We start from the raw sequence: 22,440 nt of genomic DNA, 5'->3' as shown, positions 1-22,440 counted from the left end.
AATTCTGCCAAATGTTTTAAGAATTAACATTAATTGTATACTTTCAGAAATAGGAGACCACTTCCCATCTCATTTTATAAGACCAGTATTATCTTTTTTAAAAAAAATTTTTTTTATTGATTTCAGAGAAGAAGGGAGAGGGAGAGAGAGATAGAAACATCAATGATGAGAGAGAATCACTGATTGGCTGCCTCCTGCATGCTCCACCCTGGGGATCAAGCCCTTGGCCGGAATCGAACCCCAGACCCTTCAGTTGCAGGTCGACGCTCTACTCACTGAGCCAAACTGGATAGGGCAGACAGGAATTATCTTGAAACCAAATCAGACATAGTACAAATAAGAGAAAACTGCAGACAAATATCCCTCATGAATACAGATGCAAAAATCTTCACAAAATACTAGGAAATAGAGTTCAGCAATGTATAAGACAAATTGTACACCTTGACCAAGTATAGTTTTATTCCAAGAATCAAAGATGGTTCCCTTTCAAAAATCAATTTAATCCACCATTTCATTCTATTTTTCTCAGGGCTTCCAAAGAGTATCAAATAGAAACATTTAGGAAAAGTTAACAATTAATAAGGTATCCATTTGATGGATATTGACCTACTATGGGCCCAACCCTGGATATCTTACCAGTAGTTTAGAGTCGTCTTGATATTTTCTAAAATCCTGCTAGAACTGCCAACTTCAGAGAAGAGATGCAATAACTTGTTCTCCTCTATGTAAATGATATACACTTTTGCTTTCCTCTCATTCATAATTTTATAAAGCAGTAAGTGTAGGATAGACAAGAGAATAGAATTGGTGGTCCATTTCTTATACAAACTCTAAATCTCAGGTTCTTCATTTGTAAAATGAGAATATCCATTTGAGACTACTGGGAGAATTAGAGATAAGGAATGTATATATATAAACTAGAGTCAATATTCTACTTAAAACCTTTCAATGCTTTTGTGTATACTAGTACTTGTTCCACATATGTGTTTTTGCCCTATGGCAGCATCCCCTGACTCTAGAACTCCCCATAATGGCTCTTTTCTTCATTCAATTCTCCATGAGGACTTTTCTGACAAGCCAATATAAAAGAGTACAATGGAACCTTGGTTCTGAAACCTAATTTGTTCCCGAAGGCTGTTGGAGAAGCAATTTGTTTGAAAACCAAATCATTTTTTCCCATTAGAAATTATGTAAATTGAATTAATTTGTACCAGACCCCAAATAATTCCTTCTTTTAACCTTTGTTATATACATATCTAATGCACTATAAATAAACACTTTTTAAAAAGGACATGAAATGTAAATGAACATTTAACAAAAAGGAAATGAAATGTACAGTAAAAATTATTTAAAAGTAATAAGCAGCAACAAAAGCAAACTAACCTATGAAAATGCCCTAACCGGTTTGGCTCAGTGGATAGAGCATAGCCTGCAAACTGAAGGGTCCCAGGTTTGATTCCTGGTCAAGGGCATGTACCTTGGTTGCAGGCACATCCCTAGTAGGGGGCATGCAGAAGGCACTTGATAGATGTTTCTAACTCTATATTCCTTTCCCTTCTTCTCTGTAAATCAATAAAATATATTTTAAAAAATAACCCATGAAAATATTCACAGCATAATTTCCCCAGATCTTTTTTTTAAAATTTATTTAAAAAAATATATATTTTATTGATTTTGTACAGAGAGAAAGGGAGAGAGATAGAGAGCTAGAAACATCGATGAGAGAGTGTCATCAATCAGCTGCCTCTTGCACACCCCCTACTAGGGATATGCCCGCAACCAAGGTACATGCCCTTGACCGGAATCGAATCCAGGTCCCTTCAGTCCCCAAGCTGATGCTCTATCCATTGAGCCAAACCGGTTTCAGCTCCCCAGATCTTTATAACATGAGGTTTAGTGGTAAACTGACTCATACTCATGCATTCTCATTTGTCACCTGAGAGACTTGTGACTAATCATTCAGGCATCAGCACAAAAGGATTATCAGGTTGAGGAGCGAATTTTCAAGATAAGAGACAGTCAGGAACTGAAGTTTGACTATATTCCCCCAGGTACTTCTCACCACTGTTGGTTTACTTCATATCACTTAACACTATCTGAAATTATCTCATTCCTTCCTTTGTGTGATTATGTGGCAGGAAATGTGTCTGTCTTGTTTCTCACTGATTCACCAGTTCTTAAATAGTGTCACTCCCTTCCTAATGCCCAGATCTTTCCTTTCCCTAATGTTTTACCATCCCCTAACCAACAGGCTATGTTTTAAGGTAAACATAGCCTGTGGGGAAGCATGGGACTTGGTTAGAAATGTGTAAAGAGGAAACTCTGAAAGGTCAGAACCTCCTGCTGGAGTTGGCTGAAGGCAATCACCTCTGCCTTAATCTTTCCAAAAAAGTGTGTATACACGGGAGCCCCCGGGTGTTTACTGGTATTTTTATGCTTAATCTTTAGACATCCTTGCTTAAACACTACAAATGCATGTCTTCTCAAAGGATATTTACCTTGTTGATAGTATCTAATAGTTAATTTTAGTTCAAGCTGTTATTATAATAAAAGCCTAAGGAGACAGGTGAATGGGGTTGTTTGGTTTCTCTAGCCAGGCACTTCTTTAGCCCTCTCTTTTATGGAAACATGTGTCAGAGTAATCATTCATCCATCACTCAGGGTCTGCTGATCAGCCCTGGCAATTACCTTATCCAGAATTCAAAATCCTGATCAGACCTCACCACACATGTAAGTGGGCTTCACCTAAACTCAAAGACAATGACTCTCCTTTTCTGTAATGACACAAAGCTGTTTTTACCCAAGGGAGGATCTGATGGAGCATAGCATCCATTTTCAGCCGAGTCATCCCACATGTACTGGTGTCAGACAGAGATCAGGCTGGAGCTGGGAGTGTCATCTATGACTCTTAGAATAGTTACATGTGCTTGGAGTGGAGCAGCAAAAATAAAGAGGCACAGCCATGAGGAACATGTATATTTAAAATTCCTCCCCTTCATTTTCTTCTTCAAATGAATCAGTCCCCACTTCTTCATAATCCTTCTCTAGGGCAGCTAGGTCCTCCCTAGCTTCAGAAAATTCTCCTTCTTCCATACCCTCTCCAACATACCAATGGACAAAAGCCCGCTTGGCATACATGAGGTCAAACTTGTGGTCAAGGCGGGCCCAGGCCTCTGCAATCGCTGTGGTGTTGCTCAACATGCAGACAGCCCGCTGGACTTTGGCCAGGTCCCCTCCTGGCACCACAGTGGGCGGCTGGTAGTTGATGCCCACCTGGAGAACAGAGAAAGAGTAAGAACAACAAAAGAAGATGCAGGGTAGCCAAAGGGTGACTTGAGATGAGGCAACTTCATCACAGGGTGTGGGAGTAGGATTCAGGCACAGGGGTTAAAAGAGGAGAGCAGGAGGTTGGGAAGCAGGGAGGTAGAGGGAAAGGTGAATGCTGAGAAGAAAATAAAAGTGAGTGGGATTGGGTACAGGCAAATTCAAGAAAGCCTAGAGAATCTAAAGACTGATAAAGATAAAAAGGAGAACAGGGCTGGTAATAGATGTTTGTGGGGAGATTCAAGTAGACAAATGAGGGTAATGAATGAGATTGTTAAGGGGGAGGTGTGTAATACTAGTACATGTTTATCTTTAAAATGGAAATAGGTTCCCTTTTAGGGGCAAATTAATTTCTAGACTTGAAGTTATTATGAGGTTTATTCTTTCTCAAATGGTCATTTGAAGTTCTTTTTAGTTATGCTGTCAATAAATTTAGGGAAGTTTTTCTGCCAAGGGTGAAGGATTTTTTAAAAGGTCATAGAGATATTCCAGAGCAATAAATAAAAATATCCAAAAGGTCTGGCAATGGAATTAGTGTTAATCAAGCATTGGATCTCTAAGAAGTGGGACTTTTTAGAAGAAAAGCAAGGACTCCAAGCAAAGAAAGTTAAAAACTCTTGCCTGGACAAGTCTACTTCTCAATTATGGTAGCATGGCAAGGCCTACCAACAAATCCAGCTCAATCTTATGGTGGGACTACTATGCTAGAAATCTTTCTTTTCCTCACATACATATCAAACCAAAGCCAAGCCTAGGAACTGTAGAAACCTGGAAGAAATATAAAGTGACAAACTGTGATAATACTTATCGACTAAGACTCATGGTGCCACCTGAAATATACCTCTTCTACCCAGGCCACCATGCATTAATTGCCAATCTCTTCAATTCATAGCTTTAAAATAAATATATGATTTATTGAGAGGTGGAGGTGGGAGTGGCAGCAGGCTATACAGGTAAGTGGTTAAACCATTAAATGGATTCACAAGGGCCTACCATTCCTCTTAGATAAAAGTAGTATTTTGGTGATAAAGTTGATGCTAAGACAGGAGTAAATACCAAAAATAAGAATGGTGTTGCTTAGAGCTAACTCTCCGTTTTGAACCCTAGTATTCCTTGATCTAAACCAAGTGGAGACAAGCATCTTGAGAATGATGAAAGAGGAGGAAGTTCAACAACAACTTTCCCACAGCCTGACTTTTTTGAAAAGCAGATCAAGTTGATGGCACTATCTTATCTTTCTGGACATGACCCCAAAGCTTCAGTTTAAAATAAAGTAGAGAATGGGAGGGGGTCTTCCTTTGTTAACTTCCCCATCACCGTCACATCTCATTTTTTTTTCTACTTCTTTCTTATTAGTATGTTTTATTGTTTCCATTTGAAATAGGAAAAAAAAGTGCATTTTTTGAAGAGTGTGACTGTTTTCATAAGAATAACCAGAACTGACACACAAAATAGGCAGAACATAGAAAAAAAAAAGATTATGTATATACCTATGAGTAGGGCAATGAAGAAGAATGTTACACAATTCCTTTCTCAGCAGATCAGCTACGTCAGCGTTTCATAGGCCAAATAGGTCAGCCAAGAGGCTGGCACATGGTGCCTTGTTTTTGTAAGTCCCACCAGGGAAAAACTGAGATATGTTCATCACTATCTCCAGTCTGGTGCTTAGTAAACCTCCGAATTATTAAAGGCCTGGGTGGTGTTAATTAATATAAATGATGGTAGTTATTTTGCTGGTGGAATCTCTGTAAAGACCATGGAACACAGGACAAAGTGATCAACCAGTTCACATGTTCAGAGCCAGCTGCATGCCCTGCTAGTGCAACTCAAATGGTGGTTTTATCACTATTCAGTGTTTAGCACTTTATCCATGGGTCTTCCCTGGATATTTCACATTTCCACAAAAATAATTAATTTTTCACAATAAATTAGGAGAACACATCTTTTGTTAAATGGAGGGAATTAGACCTCTTTGGCAACTTTAATAATTTGGTTATCTCTATTTTCTAATATACTGTCAAATCACAACTACCTCTACTCCTTTATCCTGTTCATATCATTTGCCCACACATGTTCTTTCTATCCTGTTCATTCCTCCCTACAAAAGAAACACCCTTTTTTTGCCTGACCTGTGAGATGCTTGTAGATATTAGGGTAGGAGCCGTAGAAGTCTTCTCCCTATTTCAATAGTGCCCCTCCCATTCTTTTACTAATCCTTTATAATAAATTCTCCCCTTACCTGTATAAATTAAATTAGTGAGTGAATGAATGAATTTAATTAATGGTACAGTTGGCTTAAGCCCCTCTTCCCATATTATTCCAATAAAGCCTGAAGTGTCCATGGAATTGTGTATCTGTTCAAGACTCTGGAATTTTCATGTCCTTCTCCCCCATCCTTGGTAATCTACCTCTGCTTCTCTAGGTGTATAACTCCTCCCTGTGTCATCAGCTCTCACCTTGAAGCCAGTAGGACACCAGTCTACAAACTGGATGGTCCTCTTGGTTTTGATGGCAGCAATAGCGACATTCACATCCTTGGGCACCACATCCCCACGGTAGAGCATGCAGCAGGCCATGTACTTGCCATGTCTTGGGTCACACTTTACCATCTGGCTATTGGGCTCAAAGCAGGAGCTGGTTATCTCAGCCACTGAAAGTTGTTCATGATAGGCTTTCTCAGCAGAGATGATGGGTGCATAGGTGACCAGTGGGAAGTGGATGCGGGGGTAGGGCACCAGGTTGGTCTGGAATTCAGTGAGGTCCACATTGAGGGCCCCGTCAAAGCGGAGAGAGGCAGTGATGGAAGATACGATTTGGCTAATAAGGCGGTTGAGGTTGGTATAGGTGGGGCGCTCAATGTCTAGGTTCCTGTGGCAGATGTCATAGATGGCTTCATTATCTACCATGAAAGCACAATCTGAATGTTCCAGTGTGGTGTGGGTGGTTAAGATGGAGTTATAGGGCTCAACCACTGCAGTGGAGATCTGGGGGGCTGGGTAGATAGCAAACTCTAGCTTGGACTTCTTGCCATAATCCAAGGAGAGGCGTTCCATCAGTAGAGAAGTGAAGCCAGAGCCAGTGCCCCCACCAAAACTATGGAAGATCAGGAAGCCCTGCAAGCCAGAGCAGGCATCTGTCTTGAGAGAGTAAGACATGAGAATAAACCATGAAGACAAGTTTCTAAGAATACCCAACCTTGGGAGGGCTAGTTAAAATATGGGACAGCAAACTATACATCCATATGCCTCTAGGTAGATTAGCATTTCAATCCAGTGGCTTTGTGGAACCAGGAATGAAAGTTTCAGAACAACAGTAGTTAATGACTACGCCCTTTGAGAGCCCCAAATTCCTCACCCATTTCCCCTGCCTTCATCATTTGACTTTATGGAAACTGCTGACCTGTAGATCTCAGCCAAACCTGGGAAGGTGGCTCAGGAAACAATTTTAGAAATATTAATGGAGTCAGAGAACCTGAGTTTTAATATCAATTTGACATTTTCCAGTTGTACAAATTTAAGCAAGTTATGGAACCTCTCCAGACTTCTGTTGCTTCTTGGTTAAAGTGGGACAATAAAAAATACACTCATATCATAAGGTTAGTGTGATCATTAAGTGAAATAGCATAATATGCTGGACAAGGACTTAACATGCAGTAAGCACCCAATGTCAGTGCCTATCAGAATGAAGAGATTTTATAGATTCACAAGGTGTAATCTATAATCATTCAATCCAGTGTTTATGAACTTTTGGGGATCAGACAGTTTTGAGACTAATGACCACTATAACCCCTTTTCTAAACTGAAAGGGTAAGCACATAAAAAATTTGGAATCCTTAGCTCTCAAGAACACCTGATCAAGTTTCCCCTTTTTCATTAGGCAGCTAAGGAAATGAAGGTTCAAGTAGATGTGACCACTCTACATCTAGAGCTTTCTAGTCAAACCAACCTGGTTTAAATCCTAAATCTGCCATTTTCTACTGTGTGACCTGAGCCAATTTTTTTAACCACCCTGGCCCTCATTTCTTCATGTAAAGTATAGGGAAGTGACCTCCTTCATATCCTTATTAAGGGGATTAAATTAAGGAATATATAATATTTAATAAACATTCATAATGGCATTTGTACTGAAATACATCAACAATCACTTCCTGTCCTCTCTTCCAAGTTTAATGCTTTGTTAACTATGCTTCAAACTTTCCTTGTTGGAATTTAGCCTTCCTTATGCCTGGAGTTTTCTCCAGACACTACCACAGAGTATCAATGATATTAATAAGGCATCATCTTGTAGGGTAGTCCATGAGGTTTAGGTAGAAGAAAGTGCACTATCCCTATGAATGCTTCTTGCAAAAATTCCCAAATCTTAGGAGTTCTATCCTATAGCCTATAGCCACATGTCTCTACCCATTCTGCTCAGAGAGGTATGAGTCTAAGCCTATCCACTTTAGCCTGCCCTTATTAACACTTACCAACTTCCTTATGCAGTCCAGCACCAGGTCAATGCTCTCCTTGCCCACTGTGTAGTGGCCCCGGGCATAGTTGTTAGCTGCATCCTCCTTTCCTGTGATTAGCTGCTCTGGATGGAAGAGCTGGTGGTAGGTTCCTGCCCGAACCTCATCTACCAAGAGAGGGGGACCATTGGTCTTACTATCTCCTTTTCCATTATAATATCCTATATCAGCCTTCTGGGTCTTCACTTCCCTACTGTAAAACTCTACAAAGGTGAATTCAAATGTGCAAAAGGCTAAGATAAGTCTAAAGTGACATAGGCACTAAAAGAACCAGAAGCTAGTGACTCCAGCAGGTGATAAGAAGCCTGCTGCTCTCCTGGTTACAACTTAAAAAAGCCTTAACTTTACAAAGCTCACTGAACACTAAAGTTGATTGCCACTCCTTCCATTTACCTTGATCCCTCAAGGCTTCCCTCTTATTTTTTCTTTCATGCTGCAAAGTTATCTCAAAACTTAACCTGATTTCACTTGCATTAAAATGTTCTAGAGACAGAGAAAGATTCAGGGTGATCTGCCCATTTCCTATTCTCTCCCAGGAATAGTTCCCCATCACCTCCTCCTCAAGGTGGTAATAATATCAGGTATTAAAGATACTTTAGAATGAAAGGTTGTAGAGGAGCAGGAGCCCTGGAAAGGCTCTCAAGAGGACTCTGCTCACCTCTAAGGGTCCACACAAAATGGACACATAGCCAATTAGAGGCACCAGGTCCCAATTGCACCCCTTCTTCTCTTCAGGGGTGTACTACTCCCTTAGAGAAAGCATCCATTTGAATGGTGGCCTGTAAGGGTAATCTGCACTTTTTGTATTTATAGAAAGTTCTCAAGTACCTGGAGTCAGCTGTGCCTAGAAATTAGTGGTCAGGCCTTATAGACATTTGCTCAGATGTCTTTGTGAAGCTTATACATCCTTTGATTGTTGACCCAGCTTGGAGCTGAGGAAATCCAGATCCAGGGAAATGGTGCTTGAATGGGGTGAACTCAGGAAGAGACTTAAATTTCTGTTTTCTAATATTTAAGTGAAGTTCATGCTTTTATAGTCACCTCTGGCTATAAGAAAAATGCCTTGTATTATTCCATTTTGTGTGCCAGACACTGCAAGCTTATACCAACCCTGTGAGAATAGGTTGAAATTATTATAGAATCAGAAACCTCGAGAAACTGGCTATTTGGGGCCTTCCTATAACACCTGAAATCATTTGTATTCTTTAGCCTTAGTATATTGTAAACAATTTTGACAATTTAATCTGTCTCCACAGGTTTAAGCAGAGAGCATTTTATTTGCAATTAAGTTAGAGCTGTAATGGGAGAGCAAAGAGTCCTGGTCCCTATTGTGAGTTCCCCAATTATGGACAATTCAAGGAACTGACAGACATCATAGGGAACAGAATGGCTCTAGCTAAGTCACCCCCAACTTCCAGTTGAAGATTCTGCTTCCTTAGACTCATGAACAAAGCCTCACAGTCTCATGTTGCTTTCTGTGGGGAGAGTCCTAGTCCATACTCACCTACGACTGTAGGCTCCAGGTCTACCATGACAGCCCGGGGCACATGCTTCCCATTGCCAGTCTCACTAAAAAAGGTGGTGAATGAGTCGTCGTCATTGATCTTGCTGGCCTGGGCACCAAAGGTGCCATCTGCCTGAATTCCGTGTTCCAGGCAGAAGAGTTCCCAGCAGGCATTGCCAATCTGAACTCCCGCTTGACCCACATGGACTGATATGCATTCCCTCTGTGGGGAGAGTGCAGAATCATGGTCAGAGAGCCCTAGGACCTAGCCATGTCTCTGTCCTATATCTCTCACATCTAAGGATTTGTCTCTCCTGGCATTCACCTTACAGGATGTCTATCTTCCAGCCATGCCATTCCAGAACCAGGTCTGAGGTCTCAGGTGTCTGAGCATAAGGACTAAAAATTAGCTCTTGAAGAACCACCATTTTGTGGTTTGCTCTAAAGGTTGTTTTCCAAGGTTAATTCTTTGTAGCAAGAAAAGGAAAAAGGGGGCAGCTGCACAAATGAAATAAGGGACTAATTCTAAACCACGAGACTTCTGTGCTGATGAAGGAGGACAAAAATCAAATCAGTGATGGGAGACAAAATAGCGGCCGAACAGATGGACCTGTTCTGAACCTAGTCCCAGAGTAGATAGGGGTGTCTGAGAGTTGCTTGGGGAGTGTTAGTTGGCAAGATAAGGGGTAGCAGAACTCTAAGAGAAGGTAAAGGTCTGCTGGACAGGATTTCCTGACCAAGCAACCCGCACTGCGGCGGAGATCTCTCCCAGAGCTACAGGCTTAGAGGGAAAACTACTCCATCTTACAAAGAAAAGAGGATCTTATCTGAGGCCTGAAAAACCCACAAAAGTGGAGACCACTGAACAGCTGTGATGCCCCAATCGGCGCAAACATGTGGATTCAAGGGAGTTCTTCAATCACCCAAGGAAAGGTCAGAGTTTGCCAGGGATAATGTGAGGGATCTGGGTCCCCATGGCAGCGGTGGTGGTGGTGGCTGCAGTGGTTGCGTGGCCAGAGCAGCTCCGAAAGAGGCAGTGGCTGCAGAGAGAATCACGCGCTGCAAGACCCAGTGCTGGGTTTGGCGTGATCTTCCCAAAAATCAGGACTTTTTCAAAACACCAAGGGACGCAGGACAAATTGTTAAGAATTGGGACTGTACCGCCAAAAGCGGAACATCTGGACACCTTGGTGCAGTCCCATCCTGTGCCTGGTCCCCTTCATCCCCTTGCTTCTGAGTACTAGGGAAGGACTGCCCAGTTTGGCATATCCTGGGAGACTGCAGGGGGAAATTGCCTTCCTGGAAACAGGGGATCAGAGTGAGAAGAGACCATCTGGGAGCCAGCACCTTAAGCAGCCTACCTCGACAAACTCATAGAGAGTGCCATAGAGAAAGAAGGCTAGAGCAGCCAAAAAGATGGGGAAGTCAATCCAGAAACACTGCCACCTAGGGACTGAATTATAAACTGACTCTTTTAAAATTATTATTATTACTGTTAATTAATCAAAAATAAACGGACACAAATAACTAAGAAATAGCCTATTTAAAATTAAGGACTAGCTTACAAAACTGAGGTACAGTGGAATTCAGGAAACTGCAATACTGTCTGGACCAAGAAACAGGCATGCCAAATAGAATAACAAATGAAGTGAATGACCACTACTGCACATTTTTTTATGCTATTTTTTCTATTTTTTATTTTACTTTCATTTTTACATCTTTTACTTAAGAAACAATTTTTTTCCTTTTTCCTCACTTGATTTTACCTTTTGAATTATTAGACTTTTTTAGTTTCAATCATTATTACTACTGCTATTTTGCATTTTTTGTTTCCTTTTTCTTTTTTTTAAGTACCATTTTATTTTCTCTTTATTTTACATTGGGATTAGTCTTCTTCATTCTATTTTCATCTCTACTATAGCATCGTTAACCCTATCTCAACTCGACCTTTATGCCATCACTCTCTTACTAATCTTTCCCCTTTTCGTCTCCTGTTTATCTTAACCCTTTCCTGCTTTAGTTTTCCCCTATACTTTCTGTGGTACACCTGCTAAAATTCTCACCCTACTTATATACCTAATTTCTAACCCCCTGCTCCAAGTGCATAAATACCACTCTCTTTGCTATATTAACTATTAAAAAAACAAAAAACTGTTTTCCTCTCTGCCCTTTTGTTATTGTTTGCGTGAATGTTGATCATATTGAATTTTTATGCTTTTTAGTGAGATTGATATGCTTATTTTTTGTTGTTATTGTTGCTTAGTATTTTTTAATTGCTTTGTTTTTATTTGTTTTTTTACTTCTGTCTATCCTAGCCTTGCTTGATATTAGTGGGTATTATAGTTTCTATTAATCTCCAAGTATTGTTGCTGGGATTAGTGGTTGTTCTATTGGAATATTCTCCATATATATATATATATAGTTTGTTCCCCTTTTCTCTCTTAGTCTGTTTCTTCTCTCTCTCTCTCTCTCTCTCTCTCTCTCTCTCTCTCTCTCTCTCTCTCATTTCCCAATTTCATTTTGACACTACTTTTTTCTTCTTTTTTCTGTTTATTTATCCCTCTATTTTTTTTTACTTTTCTTTTTTTTAAAAAATATATTTTATTGATTTTTTACAGAAAGAAAGGGAGAGAGATAGAGAGCTAGAGAGCTAGAAACGTCTATGAGAGAGAAACATCGACCAGCTGCCTCTTGCACACCCCCTACCGGGGATGTGCCCGCAACCAATGTACATGCCCTTGACTGGAATCGAACCTGGGACCTTTCAGTCCGCAGACCGATGCTCTACCACTGAGCCAAACTGGCTTCTGTTTTTGTTTTTTTTTTACTTTTCTTTTTTCTCTCCTATCTCCTAATTGGCTTTTCTCTAGTGGTAACCTTTATTAGAGGTTATTAATATCACAAATACATTCCTGTTCAGTGCCTTTTGTTATGTACCTGGTAATGTTGTACCCTGTTTCCCCGAAAATAAGACAGTGTCTTATATTAATTTTTATTCCCAAAGATGCACTAGGTCTTATTTTCAGGGGATGTCTTATTTTTCCATGAAGAAGAATACGGTACACATTTATTGTTAAATGAAAATAAAGGAAATCTATTACCTGTATATGGTACGGAAGTACGGTAGTTGTCAACACAAACCAGACAAACTGTGAATCTTACAGTATCAATAATTTACTCATTTATTCAATGACAATCATGTCATCATCTTCTGGAACATTATCATAACAATCCAATTCCTGAATTTCCTGGTGAATTTCTTGTGACTCCATTTCTTTCAGAATCAGTGGAAAAAATTTCTCATGTTTAGCCTGGGGGAGAGGGGCTTATTTTGGGGGGGATGCCTTATATTTCACTCAGAAGGAAACATACATGTAAGTAGGTCTTATTTTCGGAGAATGTCTTATTTTCAAGGAAACACGGTATTTTGTGCCTTTAAATCAACGCAGGAAAAGGAGAACTACATAACCAGACATCCTGAAAAGTGATACCATGGGGAGACAAAGAAATATCCCGCACATGAAAGAAAAGCAGGCATCACCAGAAAAGGAAGTAAATGAGTTAGAGGCAAGCAACCTACCAGAGCAAGAATTCAGAGTAATGATTATAAGATGGCTAAAAGGAATGGAAGAAAATTTGACAATATGAGTAAGAACCAAGATGAAATTAAGAAGAACCAAGAGGAAATGAAGATGAACCAAGAAGAAATGAAAAATGACATTGCTACTATGAAGTACTCAAAAGATAGCATCAAGAGTAGACTAGAAGAAGCAGAGGACCACATCAGTGAGCTAGAAGACAAGATTAAAAAAATACCCAGATAGAGCAGCTTATAGAAAAAAAATTTAAAAAGCAGGAGGAGAGCTTAAGGGAACTTTGGGACAATACAAAACAAAACAATATTAGAATAATAGGGGTTCCAGAAGGAAAAGAAACTGAGGAACATGTGGAAAACGTATTTCGAGAAACAATGACAGAAAATTTCCTGAAATAGAGAAGAAAAAACCGACACAAATCCAAGATGCTCGCGGAGTCCCAAGCAAAAGGAATCCCAAAGACTGACGCCAGGACACATTATAATTAAATTGGCAAACGCCAACGACAAAGGAAGAATCTTGAAAGCAGCCAGAGAGAGACAAAGTTGCATATAAAGGAACCCCCACCAGACTAGCAACTTATTTCACAACAGAAACTCATCAGGCCAGCAGGGAATGGGATGAAATATACAAAGTCATGCAAAGGAAGGGTCTGAATCCAAGAATACTGTACTCAGCAAAGCTATCAATCAAAATTGAAGGGGAAATCAGGATCTTCACAGACAAAAAAAGACTAAAGGAATTTATCACCACCACACCAGCAATGCAAGAAATGCTAAAGGGTCTACTGTAAAAATAAAGAAATAGAAAGCAAAGAAGGAACACGGGTATAGAATAAAAATGGCGTCAAATAAAAACCCATCAATAATAACTTCAAATGTAAATGGATTAAATGCTCCAATCAAAAGAAATAGGGTAACAGATTGGATAAGAAAACAAGACCCATATATCTGCTTTCTACAAGAAACACACTTAAAAAAAAAAAAAAAAAAAAAAAAAAAGATGCACACAGACTGAGGGTGAAGGGATGGAAAAAGATTTTCCAGACGAATGGAAATAAAAAGAAAGCTGGGGTAGCAATACTTATATCTGACAAATTAGATCTCAGAGTGAAGGACATAACAAGAGATAATGAAGGGCACTTCATATTACTAAAGGGAACAATCCAACAAGAAGAAATAACCCTGGTAAACATATATGCACCCAATACAGGAGCAACCAAATACATTAAAAAAAATCCAAAAAACTGCTGGAGGACATTAAGGGAGAGATTAATAGCAATACAATCATAGTTGGAGATTTTAATACCCCACTGTCACCTTTGGACAAATCATCTAAACAAAAAATCAACAAAGGAACATCAATCCTAAATGGCGCATTAGGCCAGATGGAATTAATCGACATCTTCAGAACATTTCACCCCAAAGCCACAGAATATACATTCTCCTGAAGTGCACATGGGTCATTTTAAAAGATAGACCACATGTTGGGACATAGGCAAAATTTCTTCAAATTCAAAAAGATAGAAATCATATGAAGCATGTTCTCAGATCATAGTGGCATAAAATTGGAAATCAATTACAATAAAAATAATCCAAAGAAATTAAACACATGGAGACTAAATAGCATTCTATTGAACAAGGACTGGGTTACCAGAGAAATTAAGGAAGAAATTGAAAATATCATGAGAACATATGACAATGAAAACACAACAATCAAAAATCTATGGGACACAGCAAAAGCAGTTTTGAGAGGGAAGTTCTTATCTCTACAAGCCTATTGCAAAAAAACAAACAAAAAAATAGTAACAAATTATCTAACTTTACAACTCAAAGAGTTAGAAAAAGAGCAACAAGAAAAGCCCACTGTAAGCAGAAGGAAGGAAATAATAAAAATCAGAGCAGAGATAAACGACATAGAGACCAAAGAAACAATACATAAGATCGACAAAACCAAGAGCTGGTTCTTTGAAAGGATAAACAAGATTGATGAACCTCTAGTCAGGCTCATAAAAATGCAAAGAGAGAGGACCCAAATAAACAAACTCAGAAATGAAAGAGGTGAAATAACAACAGACCCTGCCAAAATACAAAGGATTGTAACGAAATACTAAGAACAAATCTATTCCAATAAACTGGACAACCTGGAGGAAATGGACATATTCCAAGAAAAATATAACCTTCCAAAACTCAATCAGGAAGAATCTAAAATTCTCAATAGACCAGTGACTTTGGAAGAAATTGAAACAGTCATCAAAAAGCTTCCAGCAAACAAAAGCCCAGGGCCAGATGGCTTCACAGGAGAGTTTTACCAAACATTCAAGGAAGAACTAAAACCTGCCCTCCTCAGACTATTCCAAAAAATTCAAGAGGAAGGAACACTTCCAAACTCCTTCTATGAAGCCAGCATCACCCTAATTCCAAAACCAGATAAAGACAATACAATGAAAGAAAATTACAGGCCAGTATCCCTGATGATCATAGATGCCAAAATCTCCAACAAAATTCTAGCAAATCGACTCCAGCAGAACATCAGAAAGATCATAAACCATGACCAAGTAGGATTTATTCCAGGAATGCAAGGATGGTACAATATTTGAAAATCAGTAAATGTGATACATCACATAACAAATTGAGAGATAAAAATAATATAGTCATATCAATTGATGCAGAAAAAGCATTTGATAAAATCCAACACCCTTTCCTGATAAAAACTCTCACAAGGTGGAAGTACAAATTTCATACCTCAACATAATAAAAGCTATATATGATAAACCTACAGCAAACATCATACTCAATGGGCAAAAACTAAAACCATTTACTCTAAGAACAGGAACAAGACAGGGATGCCCACTCTCACCACTCCTGTTTGACATAGTACTGGAAGTACTAGCCATTGCATTTAGACAAGAAGAGGAAATAAAAGGCCTCCAAATTGGAAAAAGATGACATGATATTTTACATAAAAAACCCAAAAGACTTCATCAAAAAAACTAATAGACTTAATAAATGAAATTGTCAATGTAGCAGGATACAAAATTAATGACAAGAAATCTATGGCATTTCTATACACCAATAGTGAACTTACAGAAACAGTGACTAAAAAAGCAATCCCATTTAACATCACACCAAAAATAAAAAACACTAAGATACCTAGGAATAAACTTAACTAAGGAAATAAAAGACCTATATGCGGAAAACTACATGACACTGAAAAAGAAAAGATAGAGGAAGATGTAAACAGATCGAAGAACATACCATGTTCATGGATCGGTAGAATCAACATCATCAAAATGTCTATACTTCCCAAAGCAATTTATAAGTTCAATGCACTCCCCATTAAAATGGCATACTTCACAGACCTAGAAAGAACTCTCCAAAAATTCATCTGGAACAAAAAAACAAAAAACAAAAACAAAACAAAAACAAACAAACAAAAAAGCCCTTGAATGTCCACAGCAATCCTGAGAAAGAAAAATAAAGTAGGAGCAATCTCAATACTAGATTTCAAGCTGTATTACAAAGGCACTGTTTTCTTGAGGTACTGGCACAAGAACAGATACATAGATCATTGGAATAGAATAGAGAATCCAGATATTGACCCAAACCACTATACTCACTGAATATATGACAAAGGAGGTATGAACATACAATGGAGTCAAGACAGTCTCTTCAATAAATGGTGTTGGGAAAATTGAACAGTTACTTGCCAAAAACAGAAACTAGATCACCAACTTACACCATATACAAAAATAAACTCAAAATGGATACAGGACTTAAACATAAGATGGGAAACCATAAAAATACTAGAGGTATCCACAGGTAGCAAAATCTCTGACATATGCCAAAAGAACTACTTCACTGATACTGCCCCTAGAGCAATGGAAGCTAAAGAGAAAATAAACAAATGGGACTACATCAAAATAAAAAGCTTTTTTTACAGCAAAAGAAACCATCAACAAAACAACAAGAAAGCCCACAGTGTGGGAGAACATATTTACAAATGTTATCACTGATAAACGTTTAATCTCCAACATCTATAGACAGCTTATACAACTAAATAAAAGAAGATAAGTGATCCAATTAGAAAATGAGCAATGGACATAAATAGAATATTTTCAAAAAAAGACAGAAGGAAGGCCAAAAGACATATGAAAACATGCTCAAAGTCACTAATGCAAATCAAAACAACAATGCGGTATCATCTCACACCTGTCAGAATGGCTAACATCAACAAATCAACAAACGACAAGTGTTGGCAAGGTTGCAGAGAAAAAGGAACCCTCCTGCACTGCTGGTGGGAATGCAGACTGGTGCAACCATTGTTGAGAACAGTATGGAGTTTCCTTAAAAAACTGAAAATGGAACTCCCATTTGACCCAGTAATCCCACTCCTAGGAATATATCCTAAGAATCCAGAAACACCAATCAGAAAGGATATATGCACCCCTATGTTCATAGCAGCACAATTTACAATAGCTAGGATTTGGAAACAGCCTAGATGCCCGTCTGAAGATGATTGGATCAGCAAACCATGGTACATCTACACAATGGAATACTATGCTGCCATAAAAAGAAAGAATTCTCATCATTTGCAGCAACCTGGATGGAATTGGAGAACATCATGCTGAGTTAAATAAGCCAGTCAATGAAAGAGAAACACCACATGACCTCACTCATTTATGGATAATAAAGAACGTTATAAACTGATGAACAAAAAGTTAGATACAGAGACAGTATAGCAACAGACTGTCAAATTACAGCAGGGAGGATAGGGAGATATGGGGGAGATAAGAGATCAACAGAAGGACGTGTATGCATGCATATAAGCAAAACCAATGAACGAAAAACTCTGGGGGAGAGGGCATGTATGGGAGTGGGGAAGGCAATGGAAAGATATGTACACATATAATACCTTAATAAAAAAATAAATTAGTGATATCAGTAAAAATTACCCGTAAATTCACTACCATATATAGTGGTAGCATTCATATTTGTGCCCAGACTCTGACTTTCCTAGACAGCAGGCACACACATGCATGTACACACACAGAGTCTCAAAATATCATAGAGCAGATAAACATTCATGGAAGGAGTGTATTCTGGATGTATGTATCATGGGTACAATTAGTATTCTGATCACAAACAGGAATAAGAAAGGGTTGGTCCTTAAAGATTCTGAACAGAAAGTCTGGCACCAAAGACTCTAGGACTGCATTGTCCACTGAAGTGACTCCAGCCGCTGTGGCTATTGAACACCTGAAGTGCGGCTCATCCAAACTTACATGTTATAAATATCAAACATACACTGGGTTTCAAAACTTATTTTGAAAAAGAAGGTAAAATATCTCATTCGTAATTTTACTTATTTTTTTAAAATTTATTTATTTATTTATTTATTTATTTATTTATTTACATATCTTATTGATTTTTTTTGCCCCCCTCTCTTCCTCCCACACATCCCCTTCCTCCCCAGAGTTTTATGTCATTGGTTGTACTTATATGCATGTATACAAGTCCTTCGGTTGATCTATTATCTCCCCCAGATCCTCCTCCCCTCCCCGTTGTAATTTGACAAACTGCTTGTTGCTTTACTGTCTCTATATCTATCTTTTGGTTCATCATTTTATTATGATCTTTATTATCCACAAATGAGTGAGGTCATGTGGTGTTTCTCTTTCACTGATTGGCTTATTTCACTCAGCATGATGTTCTCCAATTCCATCCAGGTTGCTGCAAATGATGAGAATTCCTTCTTTTTTATGGCAGCATAGTATTCCATTGTGTAGATGTAACATAGTTTTTGGATCCAGTCATCTGCTGACGGGCACCTAGGCTGTTTCCAAAATCTGGCTATTGTAGATTGTGCTGCTATGAACATAGGGGTGCATATATCCTTTCTGATTGATGTTTCTAGTTTCTTGGGATATATTCCTAGGAGTGGGATTACTGGGTCAAATGGGAGTTCCATTTTCAGTTTTTTTGAGTAAACTCCACACTCTTCTCCACAGTGGTTGCACCAGTCTGCATTCCCACCAGCAGTGCACGAGGGTTCCTTTTTCCCCGCAACCTCGCCAACACTTGTCGTTTGTTGATTTGTTGATGTTGGCCATTCTGACAGGTGTGAGATGGTACCGCATTGTTGTTTTGATTTGCATCTCTCGGATAATTAGTGACTTTGAGCATGTTTTCATGTGCCTTTTGGCCTTCCTTCTGTCTTCTTTTGAAAATATTCTATTTAGGTCCATTGCCCATTTTTTAATTGGATCATTCATCTTCCTTTTATTTAGTTGTATCAGCTGTCTGTAGATGTTGGAGATTAAAACTTTATCAGTGGTGTTATTTGCAAATATGTTCTCCCACACTGTGGGCTTTCTTGTTGTTTTGTTGATGGTTTCTTTTGCTGTAAAAAAGCTTTTTATTTTGATGTAGTCCCATTTGTTTATTTTCTGTTTAGCTTCCATTGCCCTAGGGGCAGTATCAGTGAAGAAGTTCTTTTGGCATATGTCTGAGATTTTGCTGCCTGTGGATGCTTCTAGTATTTTTATGGTTTCCCGTCTGATGTTTAAGTCCTGTATCCATTTTGAGTTTATTTTTGTGTATGGTGTAAGTTGGTGATCTAGTTTCATTCTTTTGCATATGTCTGCCCAAGTTTCCCAACACCATTTATTGAAGAAACTGTCTTGACTGCATTGTATATTCGTGCCTCCTTTGTCAAATATTAATTGAGCATATTGATTTGGGTTGATATCTTGGTTCTTGATTCTATTCCATTGATCTGTATGTCTGTTCTTATGCCAGTACCAGCCTGTTTTGAGAACAGTGGCTTTGTAATACAGTTTGAAGTCTGGTATTGAGATCCCTCCTACTTTACCCTTCTTTCTCAGGATTGCTGTGGCTATTCGGGGTCTTTTATTGTTCCAAATGAAGTTTTGGAGAGTTCTTTCTAGGTCAGTGAAATATGCCGTTGGTATTTTAATGGGGAGTGCATTGAACTATAGATTGCTTTACGAAGTATGGACATTTTGATGATGTTGATTCTACCAATCCATGAACATGGTATGTTCTTCCATCTCCTTACATCTTCCTCTATCTTTTTTTTCAGTGTCGTGTAGTTTTCTGCATATAGGTCCTTTACTTCCTTAGTTAAATTTATTCCTAGGTATCTTAATTTTTTTTGGTGTGATGGTAAATGGAATTGCTTTTTTAGTCTCTGTTTCTGTAGTTTCACTGTTGGTGTATAGAAATGCCATGGGTTTCTTGGCATTAATTTTGTATCCTGCTACATTGCCAAATTCACTTATTAAGTCAATTAGTTTTTTAATGGAGTCTTTTGGGTTTTTTATGTACAATATCATGTCATCTGCAAATAAGGATAACTTTACTTCTTCTTTTCAATTTGGATGCCTTTTATTTCCTCCTCTTGTCTAATTGCAATGGCTAGTACTTCCAGTACTATGTCAAACAGGAGTGGCGAGAGTGGGCATCCCTGTCTTGTTCCTGTTCTTAGAGGGAATGGTTTTAGTTTTTGCCCATTGAGTATAATGTTGGCTGTGGGTTTATCATATATAGCTTTTATTATGTTGAGGTATGATCCTTGTACTCCCACCTTGTTAAAGAGTTTTTATCAGGAAAGGGTGTTGGATTTTATAAAATGCTTTTTCTGCATCAATTGATATGACCATATGATTTTTATCTTTCAATTTGTTTATATGATGTATCACGTTTTTTGATTTGCGGATATTGTACCATCCTTGCATTCCTGGAATAAATCCTACTTGGTCATGGTGTATGATCTTTGTGATGTTCTTCTGGAGACGATTTGCTAGAATTTTGTTGAAGATTTTGGCATCTATGTTCATGAGGGATATTGGCCTGTAGTTCTGTTTCATTGAGTTGTCTTTATCTGGTTTTGGTATTAGGGTGATGCTGGCTTCATAGAAGGAGTTTGGAAGTGTTCCTTCCTCTTGGATTTTTTGGAATAGCCTGAGGAGGATAGGTTTTAGTTCTTCCTTGAATGTTTGGTAAAACTCTCCTGTGAAGCCATCTGGCCCTGGGCTTTTGTTTGCTGGAAGCTTTTTGATGACTGTTTTAATTTCTTCCCAAATCACTGGTCTATTGAGATTTTTAGATTCTTCCTGATCGAGTTTTGGAAGTTTGTATTTTTCTAGGAATATGTCCATTTCCTCCAGGTTGTTCAGTTTGTTGGAATAGAGTTGTTCATAGCATTTTGTAACAATCCATTGTATTTCGGTGGGGAATGTTGTTATTTCACCTCTTTCATTTCTGATTTTTTTTATTTGGGTCCTCTCTCTTTGTTTCTTGGTTAGCCTGGCTAGAGGTTCATCTATCTTGTTTATTCTTTCAAAGAACCAGCTCTTGGTTTTGTTGATCTTATGTATTGTTTTTTTGGTATCTATGTCGTTTATCTGTGCTCTGATTTTTGTTATTTCCTTCCTTCTGCTTACACTGGGCTTTTCTTGTTGCTCCTTTTCTAACTCTTTGAGTTGTAGAGTTAGATCATCTGTTACCCTTTTTTCTAGTTTTTTTTGCAATAGGCTTGTAAGGAAATGAACTTCCCTCTCAAAACTGCTTTTGCTGTGTCCCATAGATTTTTGATTGTTGTGTTTTCATTGTCATTTGTTTCCAGGATGTTTTTAATTTCTTCCTTGATTTCTCTGCTAACCCAGTCCTTGTTTAATAGCATGCTGTTTAGTCTCCATGTGTTTGATTTCTTTGGATTATTTTTATTGTAGTTAATTTCCAGTTTTATGCCATTATGGTCTGAGAAGATACTTGATATGATTTCTATCTTCTTGAATTTGAAGAGAATTTGCCTATGTCCCAAAATGTGGTCTATCTTTGAGAATGTCCCATGTGCACTTGAGAAGAATGTACATTTTGTGGCTTTGGGGTGGAGTGTTCTGAAGATGTCAATTAATTCCATCCGGTCTAGTGAGTCATTTAGGATTGATATTTCTTTACTGATTTTTTGTTTAGATGATTTGTCGAAGGGTGACAGTGGGGTATTAAAATCTCCAACTATGATTGTATTGCTATTAATCTCTCCCTTAATGTCCTCCAGCAGTTTTTTTTATGTATTTGGTTGCTCCTGTAATGGGTGCATATATATTTACCAGGGTTATTTCTTCTTGTTGGATTGTTCCCTTTAGTATTATGAAGTGCCCTTCATTATCTCTTATTATGTCCTTCACTCTGAGATCTAATTTGTAAGATATAAGTATCGCTACCCCAGCTTTTTTTTTCATTTCCGTTTGCCTGGAAAACTTTTTTTCCATCCCTTCACCCTCAGTCTGTGTGCATCTTTTTTTCTGAGGTGGGTTTCTTGTAGACAACAGATGTATGGGTCTTGTTTTCTTATCCAATCTGTTACCCTATGTGTTTTGATTGGAGCATTTAATCCATTTACATTTAAGGTTATTATTGACAGGTACTCATTTGACGCCATTTTTATTCTATACCCGTATTCCTTCTTCACTTCCTATTTCT

At 38.4% G+C, this 22,440-nt stretch overlaps 1 protein-coding gene across 1 annotated transcript; it reads right to left on the bottom strand.

Annotated features, from left to right (window-relative positions):
• Positions 1-2,961: 2,961 nt before the first annotated feature.
• On the bottom strand, positions 2,962-9,735 carry TUBA8 (tubulin alpha 8). The gene is made up of 5 exons (XM_084878609.1): positions 9,661-9,735; positions 9,336-9,558; positions 7,790-7,938; positions 5,781-6,461; positions 2,962-3,273 (listed from the first exon to the last, which is right to left on the bottom strand). Exons 2-5 carry the CDS (start codon positions 9,361-9,363, stop codon positions 2,980-2,982), a joined length of 1,152 nt encoding a protein of 383 aa, XP_084734735.1. The 5' UTR covers positions 9,364-9,558; positions 9,661-9,735; the 3' UTR covers positions 2,962-2,979.
• Between the last annotated feature and the right edge of the window lie 12,705 nt (positions 9,736-22,440).

This window comes from Pipistrellus hanaki (assembly GCF_964339955.1).
Source record: "Pipistrellus hanaki genome assembly, chromosome: 3".
Taxonomy (NCBI): Eukaryota; Metazoa; Chordata; class Mammalia; order Chiroptera; family Vespertilionidae; genus Pipistrellus; species Pipistrellus hanaki.
This window is presented reverse-complemented; position numbering and strand designations above follow the sequence as displayed.